The sequence below is a fragment of the Diachasma alloeum genome, unplaced genomic scaffold (assembly GCF_001412515.2).
Source record: "Diachasma alloeum isolate Michigan unplaced genomic scaffold, Dall2.0 Dall_scaffold_00208, whole genome shotgun sequence".
NCBI classification, from domain to species: Eukaryota; Metazoa; Arthropoda; class Insecta; order Hymenoptera; family Braconidae; genus Diachasma; species Diachasma alloeum.
In genome coordinates this window covers 2,156,720-2,176,693 of record NW_021680373.1, presented here as the reverse complement: position 1 = coordinate 2,176,693, position 19,974 = coordinate 2,156,720, and the positions used below count along the sequence as shown (strand labels likewise).

The following is a 19,974-nucleotide window of genomic DNA, read 5'->3' as shown; positions in this document are numbered from 1 at the left end:
CGTTTATCTTTCAAGTGAACCATTCGTTAACTATTAACCAATATTTATTTGCTCATAGGGAACTTTACCATTCATTAATAGTTAACGAATCTCGTTTGGAATAAATGATTCATTCTATCAGTGCAGATCATTTGAACACAAAATCAATGGAATATTTGATTTTTTAATGATAAAATTTCCTAAAATTCCAGTGAAACTTGAGCACGATAAAAATTTCCGGAATTTGGCGCGGAAAATTCAGACGAAAATTTTTAACAGTGTAGAAATCCTATGGAAACCCCATAAGAATTCCTATATAATTCCAATAGAATTTTCTAGAGAATTCGCTAGGTTTTCTATTGAATTTTTTCATACGCGGTGAAATTGCCTGAGATAAAGTGGACGGAATGAATTGTCATGATCCCCCCCCCCGCGAAATGCACCAAAAATTACAGCAATTAGCGTTCCACTTCTCCATCAAAAATAATTTTCCCTCGTTAAAGAGGTCAGGGAAACTGTAGGAGACGTTAGAGCCCACTGGTGAATAATTCAATTCCCCACCCACGGAACTTGCCACCTCAATCAAACATTAAACTGTGCTATGGACAATGTGAGTGGACAACTCGGGGGGGAATTGAACGAATTGACTGAGTCGATGCAGTGGGAATACTGCGAAGCTAATTTAACGTTGTTTCACTATACTTACGCATCAAACGCGTTATTATTTTAGGTAAACCAGGTCGTGACACCAAAATTGATTTGTGTGGGTCATTGATTATGTCGAGTGGTCAGTGAACGCATTATTATCAATGACACAAAAAAAAACAAAATAAAAAAACGGAAAATACAGTCATCAGATGCAAATTTCGATTGTGATCTCAACGGGATGATTGTGCACTTCGATCTCTGGATGGGGTTTGCGAATTATGACTGATGTTTTATGAGTTGCGACTGACAAAGTCGATGACTTCGAGTATTTAATCTGTGATCACGCACGAAAAGATTTTATAGAAGAACCTATAGAATTCGTTAGAAAATTCTATTGAATTTCTATTAAACTTTCTAGTAGTTTTAGTCAACAGAATTCGATTTTTCTATATAACTTATTCTTTTCATATATTTTCTATAGAATTTGCTCGACTCCAATTTTCTAATTTTTTTTCATTCTATTTTTCTTTTCTTCTCATCAAGAAAATCAAACGAAAAAACTGGGAATATTTGAGCTGAGGAAATTCTATAGAAAATATCTCAATAGAATAAGTTATATAGAAAAATTGAATTCGATTGACTTTTTCTACTGAATATTTTCTATTGAATATTTCAATAGAATCGGCCAAAAACTAATGGAACAGTTCAATAGATATTCAATAGAATTTTCTAACGAATTCGATAGGTTTTCCTATTTAAATTTTTTCGTCCGTAATCGCCTACAGTTGGGAATTTATTTAATTATTTTTTCATTAGATATTCACCGAAAAATCGACTCATAGCGTGTGGCCCACTTCAGAAGGTAAATTATTCGTTGGAAGATAATGAGTCGTAATCAGGTAGAGCTACCCTCGACCAAAAAAAAAGTTCTATAAATTCAAGGATTCCCCTTCATTATTAGACTAAAAAAATTAAAAATTTCAAAGAATTTTATTACGATTGTTATCGAAGCATTGACACAGTTTTCATTGATATTGACTATAATATTAAGATTTCCTTATCATGAGGCAACATTTTTCATCAACTTTTGTTTTTTTTCTCTCACGAATTGATAAAGAGTTAGAGTTGAGGTAATATCAATAATTCTCAAAAGAATATTCATATAAACACGAAAATTAGATGAGAACCGTGAATGTTAATTGTTTGCTTGCTTAACAATTACACTGTTAGATATTTTTGGTTGAAATTTCCTATACACTTTCCAGGAATTTTTATCACGTTTTAGTTTCACTCGAATTTCCAGCAATTTTGTCATTGAAAATTCCAAATTTCATGAAAAAATCTATGAGAACTGTAAATGTCAATTCAATTATTCCCTGAAAATTGATGGAAATCAGGAAAATTGCGGTTAAAATATCGTTGATTTTTTAATTAATTAAAAATATTGTATAATTTGACCCTGGATATCCATGTTTTTATTGGAAATTGAAATATGCTGAGGAATTCTCGTCTTAATGTGGCTCAAAAATTTGGAATTTTATTGAATTTTCAGTGAAATCTGAAATGTTATCATTTTTCCTCCTAGATTGTATTCAATGTAACTCTTCTGAAAATTACCAGTGGACTGTGCATTGAATTTCAATTTTTTCTCTTATTTTCTTGTGTAATTTCTTGGTTTACAATAAATGAAATCATTAAATTAATAGTTTTATCCTTTTGTACGAAATATGATATCTCACCGGAAGTAGCTGTGAAGCTAGAGACGATCAAAATTTAACAATTTCAAAGAATTTTACTTTGATTTGTTATTAAAAAATTTATGAAGTGTTCATTGATATTAACTTTACAATTCTGATTTATTCATCACTCCGCGAAATGTTTCATCCCTTTGTTTTCGTTCATCTCACGAATTAATAAAGAGTTGATCCTGATATAATATGAATAATTCTCAAAAGAATATTCACGTAAAAACTGAAATTATTTGAGAAACATGAATGTCAATTATTCATTTAGTCAACAATTATCACCTATTCTCTTTTCACATAATTTCTCAATTTATAATCAACAAAATCATTAAATTAACAGTTTTACGATTTTGTATAAATTATGTAATCTCACCGGAAGCGGCCGTGAAGTCAGAGACGATAACAATTTAAAAATTTCAAAGGATTTCACTTCGATTTATTAAAAAATTGATGCAGTTTTCATCGATATTGACTTTACTATTCTAATTTATTTATCACGAAGGAAAATGTTTCATCCCTTTTTTGTCGTTCGTCGCACGAATTAGTAAAGAGTTGGTCCTAATGTAATATCAATAGTTCCCAAAATAATGTTCCCAAAAAGCCTAAAATTATGTGGGACACATGAATGACTCAATATTCCCTTAGACCACAAACCCCAAGAATACCAGACACGCGAGAAAGATTCTCTATCGATCAAGCAACTTCCTTAGATACACCTGGATACCCAAAGACCATGTTCCTTGCTCCGAAGAACAATACTGATGGCCACTATCGTCCGATCTACTATCCCCCGAGCTTCCAGTAGTAACTGGGACACTAGACCAGTTCCACTATTTCGAAAATTTGCATTTTCTTACGTGTCGATCCATCTTCTGAGGGTCCGACACGCAAGAATATGGATTTTCTCGGTTTCTCAGGGATATAAACCAGAGTTCGATACTGCGGAGAGCAGAATTCATCGACTCTCTGGGACTAAGACACGTGCGTCTGCTGATTAATGCCAAAACACGATGAAAATTGAGTTTAAAAAATGAAAAATAACGAGTCAAGACGTTTTAGGGATAATTTCAGGGGTAATTTTTCGATTTTTAAATCACCTGAGTGCGAAGCTTCGGTGGAGATTATCGAGAAATTGGATTAATTACGGGTGGAGACTCTCACTTTCACTTGCACTATTTCGTTTTTGTTTATCAGGATTTATTAAGGACGAGTTAACGCTCGGGATTTGTTTATGCCATCCTCCCTTCACGACAGCCACTGGTGAACTGTTGAACAGCGGCCATAGCGCGCCGTATCCATGACTACCGGTTCTGTCAACTCGGTAGCCCTTACGTTTATACAATTCAAATTTGGGTAACAGGGAGTCATGGGTCGATAGTTGAGAAATACAACATTTGGTCAAATTTCAGTGCAGATGTCAGAGAATTGAAAGTAGGTAGGGACATTCATACTCAGACCATTTTTAGGCCTGAAAACACAGCTATTATTCTGAATAATTGCATGAATTTTATTTATTTTTTTAATTGTTTGATATCAATTTAAAGAAAATACTCAAAGATTGTAATTATTGAGGATGATAGCAGTGTTTTCAGGACGACCAAAGGATTCCTTACCAAGAGCAAGTAAAATGAAGCCTTTGTTTATGTATGAGGGACAGTATGAAGGGCTATAGGGGAGGTAGGGGCAAAGCGGAACCTCTAAGCGAATCGTTTAGTTTTTTAAATTCTAATGAGTCAATGCACTTCACGTGGAGATCATAATCTCATTAGAATTGCAATTAAGATCTGTCATTAAATTTAAAAAAAAATTAATGTTGGGGCAAAGTGGACCCTCTGTTTTTTTAAAATTATTTTAATTTTCCGTTTGTCAGGAGTCATTGTCATGTTGTTCTACCGATTGGATAGAATGTAATCGCTGTTGATCAAAAACTCACATTTCTTGTTCACAATTAGATCCGCAGGAGCTCACACAAATTTATACTTGCCCTCATTGCATATTTTTTTAGTCAAGGTAGTAAATTTCACTTTATAAAACGTATTAGAATAATTCTGGCGACTCGATTCAATAATTTATGTGAGGGTCCACTTTACCCCACACTTTTTTTTTTCGAAGAGGTCCGCTTTGCCCCGGGGGTCCGCTTTGCCCCTACCTCCCCTATACAGGATCTTGGATCTCGGATTTTTCCAGGGGAAAGTCGACTTTCGGCAAAATTTAATTTTTTCGCCAAATGAACGTTGATTCCGATGATTCAAGCGACGGGCTATCCAGAACTCTCAAAAGTATTCGAAAAAAGTAAAAAATAATTTTTTTTCATCCGGGGCCAAAGTGTCAGACCTTTGATTTTTTCAGGGGGAAAGTCAACTTTCGACAAAATCGAATTTTTGCGCCGAGTGATCGTTGATTCTGTATATACTAACGATTCTGCGGCCAATGAAATACTCGGAGGCGCCAGAAGTATGGAAATAAAAAATTTTCATTTTCACCTGGGGCTCGGGTGTCAGATCTTGGATTTTTCCAGGGGGAAAGTCAACTTTCGGCAAAATCTAATTTTTTCGCCGAGTGAACGTTGATTCCGATGATTCAAGCGACGGGCTATCCAGAACTCTCAAAAGTATTCGGAAAAAGTAAAAATAAAAATTTTTGTTTTCACCTGAGGCCAAAGTGTCAGATTTTGGATTTTCCCAGGGGAAAATCATTAGATTTAAAAATATTCTCCAAAATCTAACTTCAACCTGGTATAGATCTTCCGTTATTTAACCATAAAAATTATTTTACGTATTAATGAGGGTCGGTAATAAATACAACATTTCGTCAAACTTCATTATTGTTTATTCTTGTGCTAATTCATTCGGTTTCACTTTTGGTTGTTCTGCGTCGTTTTCTATTATAAAAGATATTGTCGGTAAATGGTATACAATGCATGTTTACAGTATTTATTAGTTAGAAAAAATTTTAATTTGTATTACGAGACTATAGGGAAGTGGTGAAAGGAGATGAGTCGATTTTCTTAAAGAATTTGCAGATATCGTGGAATTGAAAGTAGGTAAGGACGTTAATAATCAGACCTATTTCCAGAGGAAATAGAGTAAAATAGTATAGTTTTAGATAGAAGAGTGTGCACTCAGATTTTTTTTCTCTAACAAAGTGTCTACGAAAATTTTGCAATGTACAAATTAAAATCGACATATCTCAATTCCCCACTTCCCCCAAAAATTAATTATTGGAAGATAATGAGTCGTAATCGGATAGAATTACCCTCGAGCAAAAAAACAGTTCGATAAATTCGAGTATTTCCCCCTTTATCACTTCCCATTAATTTACGATTAATACTTTCTATTGTTGTAAATTTAATTGAACTCGGCAATAATAAATTGCACTGGTCTCATGATGCAATCGTAATAATTTTCGTCGTTGATATTTTTCAGTGTAAAATCCTGCCCACATTGGCACACGCCAATAATTCATCCATAATATATATATGTATATACTCTCTAAAATATACATATCAACGTATTAGCTAATTGAATTAATTTAATCACTAAGTTTTAATTGGCTCGTTAAAACTGGGGACAAAAAAATCTTCGGTAACAAACAATTTGATTCAACTATAAAAAATATTTACACTGTGTTGTTTTTAAAATTGACGCAATTTAAACAATAAATGAACGTTCAATTGTTCGTTTGCTCAACAATTATCACCTATTCACTCATCTCTTATAATTTCTCGGTTTATAATCAATTAAATAATCGAATCAACGGATTTATTCTTATGTACAAATTATGATATGTCAGCGGAAGTGGCTGTGAAGCTTGGGACAATGGAAATTCAGCAATTTCAACCGATTTTATATCGATTTCAATCGAATTTCGTCCAGTTGTTCTGGGACTTTGTTGTTGATGCTGTGAAGGACGTGCTGAAGACATCGTCGGTACTCTCACTGGGATCCTTATCCTGACTGCACGTGGTACTTCTTCTCGCCGAGGCTGCACCATTCGTTAGACTGAATTTGTTAAAGTCCAGTCCGTACTCCTGGAGCAGATCAAAGTCACCGAGTTTCTCGGTGGAATTGGCGCCATGACTGCAGTCATTGCTACTGTGTTTTGGTAGAAAATAGGGGTACAGGGGATTGCTCAGGCCCTCCCCCATCTGGGGTATGTGCAGGGACTGGGTCATTTGCTTTGGGTCCATGAAGGACTTTGAGAGGAGGGGGTCGAAGTCGTCGTCACTATTTGTTGAGTCTAGGCGGATTAGATCTTGCACTTCTGATGTTCCCTAGATTAAAATTGAAGTGTTACACATTTTCACAGATTCATGGGCTGCGAGAAGGACTTTTCCTAAATGATTGGTGGAATATTTGAAAACTAATTTTAGTAAACTTTATGAAGTAATTAATTTGAAGAATCAATCGTTGTTTGATTTCACAGAGAATTTTTTCGTGGAGAATTTCATTCCCGGTAGAAAAAATCTCTTAACATTTCGTTTCTCAATCTCATTCAATTTTTTTAATAATTTTCACAGAATTGAAGAAGATGTTGATTCAAAATATCTCCTCGGGGGAGTTCATGAGAATTCATCAAGAGACATTGTGCACAATATATTCATAACAGAATCGGTACAAAATAGCCGCAGAAATTTATTCAACGGATTGATTCTCATCCAATGTTGAAATTCTGTTGCAAATGGTAATATATTAAGGATATTCAAGTACTTTGGCTATTTTTTTTTCAGTGGCATGCATTTGACCCTCAGTTTTTGGAGATTTTACAATGATTTCATTATTTAAACTTTGCAGGTCTAAATTTGCATTTTAAAAATTAGAAGAAAAATGAGAAAGTTTACTTTTCGAAAAAAATTGATGAAATAATTTGGAAATTGCAAATTTTTTTGAAAATTACGAGCATTTTTTTTAAATAATTTCTAAACAATAAATTTTCTACCAAAACATCTTTTTTTCAGAATTATAACAAATCGATTTCGTGACTAAAAAAATAGGGTTCCGAAAGTTTAAATAATTTTAATTACCTATCTATAAACAACGAATGATTAAAAAAATAATAATTCTGTGCAAACTGTAAAAAATACTCGGGTATCCTTAAATATTCGCACAAAAATCTCTAGACATCTCTTGCAAAATTAATTATTTAACGAAATATTCCCAAAATAATTTTCACAAATTCAATGTATCAACATATTTAAAGGATTTGAGATGCAATAAAATAAAACTCTCGTGTAAAATAAAAAACAAATGCACGTGAATTACCTTAACTTTAGTTGAGCAGAGGTCGGATTTTAACGAGGGAGGAGTGTTACCACTCGTGGAAACATTCGGGGCTTGAATTGATATTTTTGGTAGGAGAGGTGGTAAATGCACTTGACTGGTGTCAAACGGGTCATTCGTAACTTTTGATGCATCATCAACTTGAAATATGTCCTCGCGAAATGGATTACGGGGTGTTGTTACACCATTCACGAATGGATTTGCTATTGTTATGGGGTTTATGTACTCATTCACAACTGGTGATTCGACTTTTGGTGGTTTATCGAGTGATTTATTATGTTTAATGACTCTCTCAGTCGGTTTTTTGGCTAGTTTCGATGGTATCTTTTGACATGGGGGGATGAGATAATTGGGTGGATGTTTTGGGGAGTGGGTTGCATCACTCGTGGGAATGGATGAGGGTGAGCCGTGCCGCAAGCGCCCGCTCCATGCAGGTCTCAAGCTGTCTAAACTGCGCACTGGTTTCAACTGAAATTTTTTATCCACAAAACAAAAAAAAACTAACACTCAATCTAATGCTTTACTCAACAGAGCTGGGTAGAATAGTGCTTGAGTTACTTTCACAATTCATTATCGATATTTTAGTCATCACATGGGGGGGATGAAATTGTAACTGAATGGTTGATGCAGAATAATTTGATTGCACAATCGTTAAATCACAACAGTATTTTTTGGATAGTTGAAGAGCATTGGAAACAATGAATGAATTTCGTAAAGAATTCAGAAATATCATGAACATTTTATTGTCAGAAAAATAATTTAATTTCGTCTGAAAATTTAGTTGTAATTTCTAGAAGAATTACATTAAAATCGACCTAGGGAGGAAGAGAAATAATGAATTTTCAAATTCTACTGAAAGTTCAATGGAATAGTAAATTTTTGAGCAAAAAAATACCGAGATTTCTTCAACTTCTTTGAATTTTCACTAAAAACATGAATTTCCAGTGCCAGATTACGCTGAATTGTTAACTAATTTATTTGTGTTAATTTACATGAAATAACTTCACGGAAATTTATAGTTTCCATCAATTGTTTTATCGAACTGGGAATTTTCAATTACGAAATTCTTTGAAATTTCAGTGGAACTGTTACGGTGCATTCGAAAAATTGTACTTTTGTTTTTTGTACTTGATGAAAATTTCCAAAAAATGTTATCGTGTGGAGAAAATATTTATATTTTACATAATTTATTCATTCGTTTTCCACAAATAATTGTCACAGTGCAATAAAAAACCAATACTATTTCATTTCTTATTCTGACAGAATCAACTCAAATATGAATAGCATTCACTCCAGTTTCAGAAATAAAAGGGAATTAATCTTATTTATTCGCCCAAATAATATCCATTACTAGTTGTCACTTCAAAATGTTCAAATGTAATCAACGGAATACTCAAACAGTTTATGTCGTAAAAATACTGTGTGAAACGAATAGTTCATTGAACTGATACCTTTACGCGTCTTTACGATGATACCCAGCTCTGTAACTAACTCATTAAAAATGAAAAAAAAAAAAAAAAAAAAAAAAAAAAAAAAAAAAAAAAAAAAAAAAAAAAAAAAAAAAAAAAAAAAAAAAAAAAAAAAAAAAAAAAAAAAAAAAAAAAAAAAAAAAAAAAAAAAAAAAAAAAAAAAAAAAAAAAAAAAAAAAAAAAAAAAAAAAAAAAAAAAAAAAAAAAAAAAAAAAAAAAAAAAAAAAAAAAAAAAAAAAAAAAAAAAAAAAAAAAAAAAAAAAAAAAAAAAAAAAAAAAAAAAAAAAAAAAAAAAAAAAAAAAAAAAAAAAAAAAAAAAAAAAAAAAAAAAAAAAAAAAAAAAAAAAAAAAAAAAAAAAAAAAAAAAAAAAAAAAAAAAAAAAAAAAAAAAAAAAAAAAAAAAAAAAAAAAAAAAAAAAAAAAAAAAAAAAAAAAAAAAAAAAAAAANAGAACAGAGAATTGAAGAATTAAGAAAACGTGTTGCATGTACTGGGTAAACTTTGCACGATAAAGAAAGCCATCGAGATGATGAAAAAAAAACAGTGATCAATGAGAGGGGGTTCGGGAAGTTACTTACGGTTCTGTCGACAGGTGGAGTATTCGGGAAGATAACGTCTTGCAGTTCATTCATGAGATCTATGTTCAAGCGCTCTGGGGGTGAGTCTGGCTCCTCTGGGGAGCCTGGACTCAACGGTGAGTATTGCTTCCTGCTAAATAAATCAAATCCGAAATTTCAAATATCAGAAATTATTTCCGAAAATGTAAAGAAGAGACGATGGACTAAAATAGATATTTTCAACTTTTTTGTCCTGAAATATTCAGCATTTGGACATAAATCCGTGAATTAAATTCAGTCTAAATTAATTAAAATAGTGGATTTTCTATTAAAAAAACATGACCTCTTTCATGAATATTTCTATGCGTTAGTAATGTTTAAAAAAAGACAGGAGTTACTTTTCCCCCAAGAAGGCTTCAGACGAAATAATTCACCTCTATTTGATCCTGAGAGACAAATTATGTTTTTCTACGATTGTAACGTCATCGAAAAGAATTAAATACGTCGATCCTAAAATTTTATTTTTACGATCATTTTTACCAGGATTTTTTTGTTGAGAATTCTTAATATATTCGGGATTAATTTCAATGAATTATTAATATTTAGAAAAAGGTAAAAAGAGTTATATTGCCTCAAAGTAGATTCTGGACAAAATAATCCTACTCTTGTTAAATAAAATTGATGCTGAGAAAAGAATTACTTTATAAATCAATAACTCTGATCGTCTCACATTTATGCAATTCGTGGTAAGAACATTTTCATTGCTTTTGGAAATGAGAAAATCATTTGTTTTTTATCTTTCTTTTCTTTATGTTTATGTGTATTTTGATAAAAAAACATTTATCATTAATTAAATCATGTACATATTTTTATATTCATCTACGTCGAACTGTATTTGTTTACATTTTACTTTTAGGATCATTTTTACTAGTATTGTTTTTTTGAGAATTCTTCGACCAGAATTAATATATTTGGGATTAATTTCCCAAGATAAAATGACGTCTAATCCTCCCCCTAAATTTACCTTGTATCAGGAACATTACTATTACGGATCCTGAGTTCCTTCCTGTAGCTGGTAGTGGCTGTGAACCCACTGGGTGATTTAGAACCACTTCCAAACATACTAGTCCGCCTATCCAGTGTGGGTGAGCTCGGTGCGGATCGAGGCTGATGGAAGCGCATGCTATTTTCACTGCCCCTCGAACGACCTAAAAATTAAAAAATCAACGTATGACGCAATGCTCAAACTCCCAGACAATTGATCCAGCTTATGATAATGATACCTTTCCATTTCAATCCCTTGTACACAGTTTTCATATCTTTACCCTTATCCTTAACCGACTTGACAGCGTATTTAACAGCGGGATTGGCTTTGTCCTTGACACTCCGGAAGAATGCCGAGCCCTCCTTTCTCATTGCGTACGTCCATTCACGATATTGCTGCATTAATTTACTACTCGATTTGTCCGAATAAGTACACGCCTCCATTTCAAATTCATCCGAGAAACCGAGACCTGAGTTGAGCATGTGCAGTCTTTCCTCTATAAACTGAGAGGTGAATTCAATTAAATGTAAGAATCAATCAATATTGCGGTTAAAAAGAAAATTACTGATTTTTTTGTATTTTCTTAATTTTTAGGAAATTGTGTTATGGATATTATGGATGGAGTAAAGCGCACATGTTCTAGTTCATTGATAATTTCTATAGCATCTCTCATTAGATTAGAATAGAACAGGACAGAATAGAAGATTATAATCATAGATTCTATTAAATAGCAATCCAGTTGTTGGTTGAGGAATAGACTAAAAAAATCACTATGATTATCGATCATACATAGTCAAATAACCGGAATATCTCTAATTTTTATCTTTGGAATTCAATTGGAATGAAAATTTTTATCAAGAGCTAGTTCAACTGAAATTTTAAAGAATTTTTTAATTTAAAAATCACAATTTAATGGAAACAATTTTTTTTTAATCTGCGTTATTTGGTACTGAATATTTATGTGTTGACTGAAAATTCAAGTAAGTCGAGGACTTCCCGTCTTCCTACTTCTAAAAAATTTAGAATTCCTTTGGATTTATCGATTGAATTTTTTCTTCTCAAAGTTAATGTCTTGTTAATTTTTTTGACGCTATTGCAATTATTTTTATAAAACAAAAAAAGTATAATTTTCTTCGGATTTGAATCAAGAAAATTCATTTGAGTGGGTTGATGAATCGATTCATTAAAGAGGGGAAATCGTTAGAGAGTATTATCTCACTTGCTGAAAAATTTGTAACTCCAGCATTTTTCTTAGAAACGGCTGCATGGAGTAGGGCCTGCTCTCGACGAATGCATTTTGATCGAAGGTAATACGTTCACCCTGTTGAAGTGTCAGCGCTTCTCTGTAGCCAGCTGTCAGCTGTACCAAGGCACGTAAAAATGCTCTTGAGACACCGTCGCCCAGAAGTGCTGGCCTGTTACGCAATGCTTTTCTCAAATTCGTGACCTGAAAGCCACATAAAAACCTCAATTCCAGAGTGACTCGTTACATTTAAATGGTGATTCTAATTTTTACGAAGTCATTTTTGCTTACCACGTCCTGAGGCAAGGACTCTAGGTCCTGGAATGGAGATTCTATGGAATTACTGTCAGCATCGAGAATCACCACATCACCTAAATCACCCTTTTGAACCCTCTGCAATGTAATAAAGAGCAATTTTTTATATTTTTTAACTATGACATTAGAGAATGTCACGGAAATGTCAAGAGAAATTCGTTCTCGGGAATTCAATTCTCCACAAAAAAAGGAAATTTTTAACATATTTCAAAAGAGGAAGCTTTTTACATTTTTTTAGTTGTTGAAATGTTCTAACAAAGAAAGTTTTCTCACATTTCTTCGTAAAATTACTTATTCTCGAGATGAATGAACAATTAATCATTGAATGACTTAATTGGTCAATTAATCGATTAATTAATTAATTGAAATATTAATTAAATGAAGCAATCTCCAAGAAATTATAAGATTGGAGAAGATCTTGAATAGATTCCAGAGAAATCTCTCCCGAAATTTTCCCCTAAAACCACTCGTTTTGAAGATAATAAAAAAAACGATTTGAAAAAATTTGAACAAGAGACGATTTTTCTTAAATATTCATTTCTCAGGAACAAACTCATCAATTAGATTCAGTCTGAATCAATTACGAAAAGTCTATTGAATGAGAAAAAAACACTCTAATTCCCTGAATAAATTAATGACATGTCAACATATTTTTAAAAAGGTAAGATTATTTTGCTCCGAAGAAAATCTAATATTCACCAAAAAACCTCTCACATTTCCTCCTAAAATTACTTGTTTCCAAGATGATTTAATACATAAAGAGAAGTTATTTCCTTGTATTTTCCACTGTCTAAATCTCAAAAAAATTCACTGACTGAAATTAATTAACTACCTGAAGAATTGGAGTGGGCACACCGATCAAGAACGGCATGGGTGCTAATAGATAATCCATTAGAGCAAGTGGTAGAACTGGTATATAAATATGCTGCCAAATCATGGGATATATCAAGGCATTGCAGGCCTGCACACACGCACTCAGCCTCGACAATCTCTTAGACGTGAATATTATTCTCCTCTCGTACAGCATCGATGCGAAAATAATCATCATATTGTGGGCATCAACAGCACTGTAGTACTCAGTTAAATTACGATTCTCTGGTATACTGGGCAATTGGAATTGCTTGGGGCTTTGGCAGACGTAGGTAACATTGGGATCAGGCAGGGGAATCGTCACTGATGTTCCTGGCATTGGGACATTACTGGCGTGAACATCACCGAGGAATTTCCAGAGGTCTCCGCTGTTTGAACTCGATGTCAATGTCGCTATATGATTCAGTAATTTGTAGAACATCTCGTGCCAAGGGAGCGAGCTGAGCACTACCAGAGCAGTCTCAGTTTTAGGGTCATGCCTGCAGAAACCGAATGTCCACTTCGAATCAATACTCGTTAGGACGAAGGAGAAGTGCTGGACCATTGAACTGTTGAGGAAAAATTAGAGTGAATATTTTTTCACATTTTGGTGATTTTTTTACTGTATTGATAATGAGGAAAGTCGGGGAGTTTTTTAAAATTTGATCAGCTGCAGATGAGATGAATGAATAATTGATAAAAGAAATCGTTTATATTACAGAAGAATTATTTTTTATCTTTAGAAATTATTTAATTGTTATGAAAACTGATGGTTAAGGAGAAGAATCGGTTTTATGCAAATTAAATTTCCAATAAAAGATCTGCTGGCGTCTCCCTTTAATGTTTTTAGGTAAAATGATATAATGCCTCTCATATTTTATTGAATGTTCGATTGTATTAATAATAAGGAAAATAACTCATAATTTTTTAATAGCACAATAATTGGATAAACGGATAATTGCAAAAAACAAATCTTCAATATTTCAGAAGAGTTGATTTCTCATCTTCTTAAATTATTTGATTATTTCGAAAACTGATGAAAAAATTAAATTTCCAATAAAAGATCTGTTGACATTCCCTTTAAAGTTTCTAAGATAACAGGAGATAATAATTCTCACATGTTTGATCATGTTGATAATACGAAAAATCATTGATTATTTTAGTTGAAAATTCCAACATTTTCTTTAAAAATAATCCATTGGAGATGAATAAAGTCCCAACACGCTGAATATTGACTCCAACAGTTAAAAAATCAACGTTTTACGTTTTGTCAATCATCGAATCATCTCACAACTGCCTAATCATCCAAAAAAATATAAGAGAACATAACTCTCTTGATATTTCCGAGCAACACCCCCAACGAAAAAACCCCTCGTCATCACATCATCCAAATGCAGCACCTACTTTTCGAATTCACATGGATACGCGAATTTCGGCACCGACTTCAGTAGCTCCTGATCCCCGAAGCTATCAGGATACCTCTGGAGAATCCAGGCGGCCTTCTCGCCCACCGGAGCAGCCACTTCGCAGAAGCACTCGAACAAATGTTTGACATTCTCCCTGGAACGACAAAGAGTAAAAAAGGTAGATAAACCTCATAAAAAATGAGTTCTCTCCACTGTCACTCCCCTCCTGAGCCCCCCAAACAACCAGCCGACAGCAAACACAACCAGACACCCAAGATATCAACAAAACTCGTCCCAAACCCTGACGAAATTCGAGTTTTAATACCCCCCGCCACCTCTCACCCATAAAAAAATAGAATAGTCTGCAAAAAAATGACGAAACATCAGGTGAAAGCCTTGTTATCATGAACATATGATTGCAAAATATTACCTCAACCTGGAGCCCATGGTGACTAACTCAACGACGCAGAATAACCCACCAAATTCATCATGACATCATCTCTGGATTAAAATCAATTCGATTGAACTCAAGCGAATGAAGTTGTAACGTCGATGATATTCCCAATCATTTTATGACACGCTCCTCGTCACGGGCAATTCCGGTGTCACTACCATCTCACCACCTCCTGACTAATCAGTCCCTCATGGACACGACTGGGTGTGGGTACGAGAGCTTAAACATGTGTGAGTGTTTACTGGTGTTTTCCCCTGACTTATCGACGATTTCGTCATCGCTGTGCAGGCAATGACCGACAGAGGGACTGCATTACTGCCGAGTTACCACGAGATCTGGTCCTTGCTCTCTTACATCAGCTTTCCCAAGACGACTTGACGTACAGAGCAGTTTTGTGGCTAATATCTTGGTTATTATCAGTGAAAATTTCAGGTTGAGTCAGTGAAACTAACGAAAAATTTCAATCAACACCGAGCATGAAGATCTGGACGTACGAGCACGTTTTCAAGTGAGTTTTAGCCTCGATTTCAGGCCCTTTGGGTTCTTAACCTCGAAGATAATGAGTTTTTTCGTTTCTGATGGCCAAATTGAGACGGAAATTTTGATTTTTGTGGTTTAGTCATCCGTGGGAGACAGTGGCCCAGGCTGCACTTCGCAAATACCCGAACCCCATGAACACTGCTGTTCTGGGAACTGATGTCATTGACAGAAAAGTTGTTGATGGGGTTTTGCATACGCACAGGCTTGTCGTCAGTGAATTCAAGTTTCCGAGCTGGGCGCAGGCGGTGAGTTTAACAAAAATACATTATTCGGGGGGGTTTGGGGTAGGTCTCAGGGTTGAACTTTGAGACCTTGACATTGAACTTTTCATTGGGAGCATTCAATTGATGTTGAACTTGAGGGTATGAGTGGGACGGATTCGTGAGGTTTAATTGGCATTATTGTACACAATTGAGGAATTCGTTGGTGGTGTGGGTTTGTGATGAGTTATCTAAGAATACTGGACTTGGGGAGCATTGGCGCGTGTCCACTGTCTGGGGTGGGGGGTTGATACAGGAAATAAACAGTGTTTTATTTTGAAGTGAAATTAGGGAAGGAATGAATGAGTTGATGGAAATGGGCGTTTTGGGTTGAATTTCATCAAGATTCGTTATTTATTAATAATTTATTATCGATTTGTTATTAATTTAATGATGAGAATGGTTAATTTTTGAGTATTTTTGGTTTTTAATTGCACGCAATTGAGGAATTTATTTATGATTTGGGTTTATGATGACTTGTGTGAGTTTTGTGTTGAAATTCATCAAGATTCAACATTAATTAACAATTTATTATTGATATATTATGAATTTAATGATGAGAATCATTAATAATTCATCATTTTTCATTTTTAATTACACGCATTTGAAAAATTAATTAATGATTTGGATTTGGGTTTGATGAATGATTAATGCTTCTTATTATCAAGTTCATAATTAAGGGATAGCAAATAGATAATTAATGCTACATTTCTATCAATTATAAAGCGGCAATAACACATTTCCATTCACGTATTTAAATATTCTCTCAACCATTTATAGTTTGATGATTTATGTAAGACTGTTTTGCACTTTGGGAGCATTGGCACGTGTCCACTGTTGGGGTAGGGGATTGACACAACATATAAGCAGTTTGTTTTATTTCAAAGTGCAAATGGTTGAGGAAATGAATCAGTGAATGGAAATGCGCGAGTGTTGTGTTGAAATTTATCGCAATGCATCATTAATTGAAAATTTATTATCCACTTTTTATTGACTAAATGCTCTGAATCATTAATCATTGATCATTTGTCACTCCGCTCAATGGGGAATCGCATTCATGGTTTGGATTTTCGATGACTTATGTAAGACTCTACTCGATATTGGGAACATTTACATGCGTACAATATTGAAGATAGGAATTCTTCGGTCATGTGTAGGAGACAAGGGAATTGACAAAGGTGATAAACCAAGTCTGTCTTGTTTCAAACTATAAATGGTTGAGAGAATATTTAAATACGTGAATGGAAATGTGTTATTGCCGCTTTATAATTGATAGAAGTGTAGCATTAATTATCTATTTGCTATCCCTTAATTATGAACTTGATAATAAGAAGCATTAATCATTCATCATTTTTGTCACATGCGATTGAACAATTCATTAACGCTTCGGGCTTTCGATGACTTACGTAAGATTACTTGATATTCGGAGTATTGGCACGTGTGCAATGTTAGAGATGCACACGTGGAAGCTCATGTATGGAATTTTACAGATAGAAATTCTTCGACCAGTGAGAGATAGTGGAGTTGACAAAGGAGTTTGCCTTCTTTCAAAGTATAAAAGATTGAGGGAATAAATGTATGAATGGCAATCGGTGATTGTTGCTTTGCAGTGGATTGAAATGCAGTATTATCAGATTGTTATGCATTAATTATGAACTTCATGACAAAAAGCATTAATCATTCATCACTTTTGATTATACGCGACGGAAGAATTAATTAATGGCTTGGGCTTGTGATGACTTATGTAAGCCTCTACATGAGTTTAGGAGCATTGGCACGTGTGCAATGTATTGTAATAATTTTATGTATTTATTTCGGTAATTAATAGTGTATTTCGTGAAATACGACGAATTGAACATTATATAAGTTATTTATTTGCATTTGCATAATTCTGATGAATTTTAACACTTGTGTTAAAATTCATCAGAATTTTCTATTAATCATCAATTCATAATATTATTCATTAGTTATAAATTTACAGGGGAGAATAATGAATTATTGATCATTTGTGAAGAATTTAGGGCCTTGACCTATTTCTTTTCATAAACGTTCAATTGAGAAAATTCATTCATTCAGAATAGAACAGGTTAGGTTAGCTGAGCTCCATTGAACGACCCAGAACGACCTCTCACTGACGTCACGTGGATTCGGGAAGGTCAAGTCTGCGACGAATACTCTCGACGTTTTTTTTTGACTCACTGAACACTGAAATGAGCCATTCATTATCAATTCATTATAGGTTGAATGATAAAAATCACTTAGTATTTGATCATTTGTGAAGAATTTAGGACTTTGCCCCAGTTTTTCTCGTGAATATCACTTGAGAAAATAAATGGCCGTGACTATTCGCCATTTTTTTTGGGTCAAATGAAAGAGCGGCTCGAAAAATGGCGTGCAGAAGTCTTTAAAGATGACAATTGTCTCTAAAGATGATGTCTGTTTTCAATTGCGCTTTTAGGAGTCTCCCCTGGTTCAAAACCATCTTTAGAGGCCCTAGCAAGCCATTTCTCGACCCGCTCTTTCATTTGAGCCGAAAAAAACATTCATATCTTGTCTGACATTGCTGCTACAAACTCGTGTCTACAACTCGGGCCTTCAATTGAAGGCCCACGTTGAAGACCGGAGTTTGTAGCAAAGATGTCAGACAAGATATGAATGTTTTTTTGAGCTCAAACGAAAGAGCGGGTCGAGAAATGGCGTGCTAGGACCTCTAAAGATGGTGTTGAACCAGGGGAGACTCCTAGAACCCACTGGAAAATGTTGTCACAATTGCGCTTTTCAATTGAAAACAGACATCATCTTTAGAGAGATTTGTCATCTTTAAAGACTTCTGCACGCCATTTCTCGACCCGCTCTTTCATTTGAGCCAAAAAAAACATTCATATCTTGTCTGACATCTCTGCTACAAACTCTGGTCATCAACTCTGGTTTTCAGTTGAAATTGGAATTGTTAATTTACACAATAATAGGAGTGCATTGACGATTTTTTCTTAACTCGCAAAAATCTTCAAACAATTTGCTACCGATTGGTGATAAAATTTTTTGGAAATAATGAAGTAGGGGGGATAACGCCTTTTTTTTCAGGGGAAATTTTTCAAAAATTTATTTTAAAAAAAGTCCTAACTAGCAAATATTTTTTATTAGCTCGCAATTTTCTTCAAAACTACTTCAATGAGGAAAAAAATAAAAATTTGGAATATCTATACATGAGGGGCTAATTGATCGGATCTCATAGTTTCCGAGATAATCGCGAAAAACGAAAGTGCCAAAAAAAATTAATTTAATTCATCTTGTATAAGGCCTAGGAAGTGGAAAAACGCAATTCTGAGTCGTGCACTTACCTATAGGGGACCCAAATTTGGTTTTAAGGCTCTATCTCTCATAGTTTCCGAGATAATCGCGAAAAACGAAAATGCCAAAAAAAATTAATTTAATTCATCTTGTATAGGGTGTAGGAAGTGGAAAAACGCAATTCTGAGCCGTCCATCTGCCTATACGGAACCCAAATTTCCTCAGGAATCGAATGGAATAGGTTTTAAGGCTCTATCTCTCATAGTTTCCGAGATAATCGCGAAAAACGAAAGTGCCAAAAAAAATTAATTTAATTCATCTTGTATAGGGTGTAGGAAGTGGAAAAACGCAATTCTGAGCCGTCCATCTGCCTATACGGAACCCAAATTTCCTCAGGAATCGAATGGAATAGGTTTTAAGGCTCTATCTCTCATAGTTTCCGAGATAATCGCGAAAAACGAAAGTGCCAAAAAAAATTAATTTAATTCATCTTGTATAGGGCCTAGGAAGTGGAAAAACGCAATTCTGAGCCATCCACATGCTTATAGGGAACCCAAATTTGGTTTTAAGGCTCTATCTCTCATAGTTTCCGAGATAATCGCGAAAAACGAAAATGCCAAAAAAAATTAATTCAATTTATCTTGTATAAGGCCTAGGAAGTAGAAAAACGCAATCCTGATGTATAAAAATACAACTGCGTGAAACACACAGGCGTATCAAAATGCAACTGCGTGAAACACACATGTGTATCAAAATACAACTGCGTGAAGCACACAAATGTATAAAAATACAAACTTCAACTGCGTGAAATACACAGTAGTATGAAACTTCAACTGCGTGAAATACACAGCAGTATGAAAATTCGGCTGCGTGAAACACACAAACTTCACGCATG

The 19,974-nt window shown here is 34.0% G+C and overlaps 2 protein-coding genes across 3 annotated transcripts in view; one reads left to right on the top strand and one right to left on the bottom strand.

Moving 5' to 3' along the window:
* Nucleotides 1-5,183: 5,183 nt before the first annotated feature.
* Nucleotides 5,184-15,199, bottom strand: LOC107036345 (DENN domain-containing protein 1A). 2 transcript variants are annotated; one of them, XM_015254272.1, is made up of 10 exons: nucleotides 14,965-15,199; nucleotides 14,533-14,688; nucleotides 13,112-13,697; nucleotides 12,256-12,357; nucleotides 11,941-12,168; nucleotides 10,960-11,224; nucleotides 10,701-10,884; nucleotides 9,698-9,830; nucleotides 7,634-8,119; nucleotides 5,184-6,645 (listed from the first exon to the last, which is right to left on the bottom strand). In XM_015254272.1, exons 1-10 carry the CDS (start codon nucleotides 14,979-14,981, stop codon nucleotides 6,229-6,231), a joined length of 2,574 nt encoding a protein of 857 aa, XP_015109758.1. In that variant the 5' UTR covers nucleotides 14,982-15,199; the 3' UTR covers nucleotides 5,184-6,228. The 2 variants fall into 2 exon arrangements, with proteins under 2 accessions (XP_015109758.1, XP_015109759.1); XM_015254273.1 differs by lacking the exon at nucleotides 7,634-8,119.
* An 80-nt stretch (nucleotides 15,200-15,279) lies between these two features.
* The window catches only part of LOC107036346 (protein slowmo), a 23,672-nt gene continuing 18,977 nt past the window's right edge, over nucleotides 15,280-19,974 (top strand). Inside the window, exons 1-2 of the mRNA XM_015254274.2 lie at nucleotides 15,280-15,496; nucleotides 15,608-15,773. Coding sequence (XP_015109760.1) covers nucleotides 15,465-15,496; nucleotides 15,608-15,773 — 198 coding nt within the window. The 5' untranslated portion in view covers nucleotides 15,280-15,464. The remainder of the gene's footprint in view (nucleotides 15,497-15,607; nucleotides 15,774-19,974) is intronic.

Bases quoted from the DNA above. Each gene is read 5' to 3' on its own strand.
- LOC107036345 (XM_015254272.1), bottom strand. The intron at 12,169-12,255 runs GTAAGCAAAAAT...TGTGGCTTTCAG, and splicing joins AGTCCTTGCCTCAGGACGTG to GTCACGAATTTGAGAAAAGC. The intron at 8,120-9,697 runs GTAAGTAACTTC...AAAAAATTTCAG, and splicing joins CTCCACCTGTCGACAGAACC to TTGAAACCAGTGCGCAGTTT.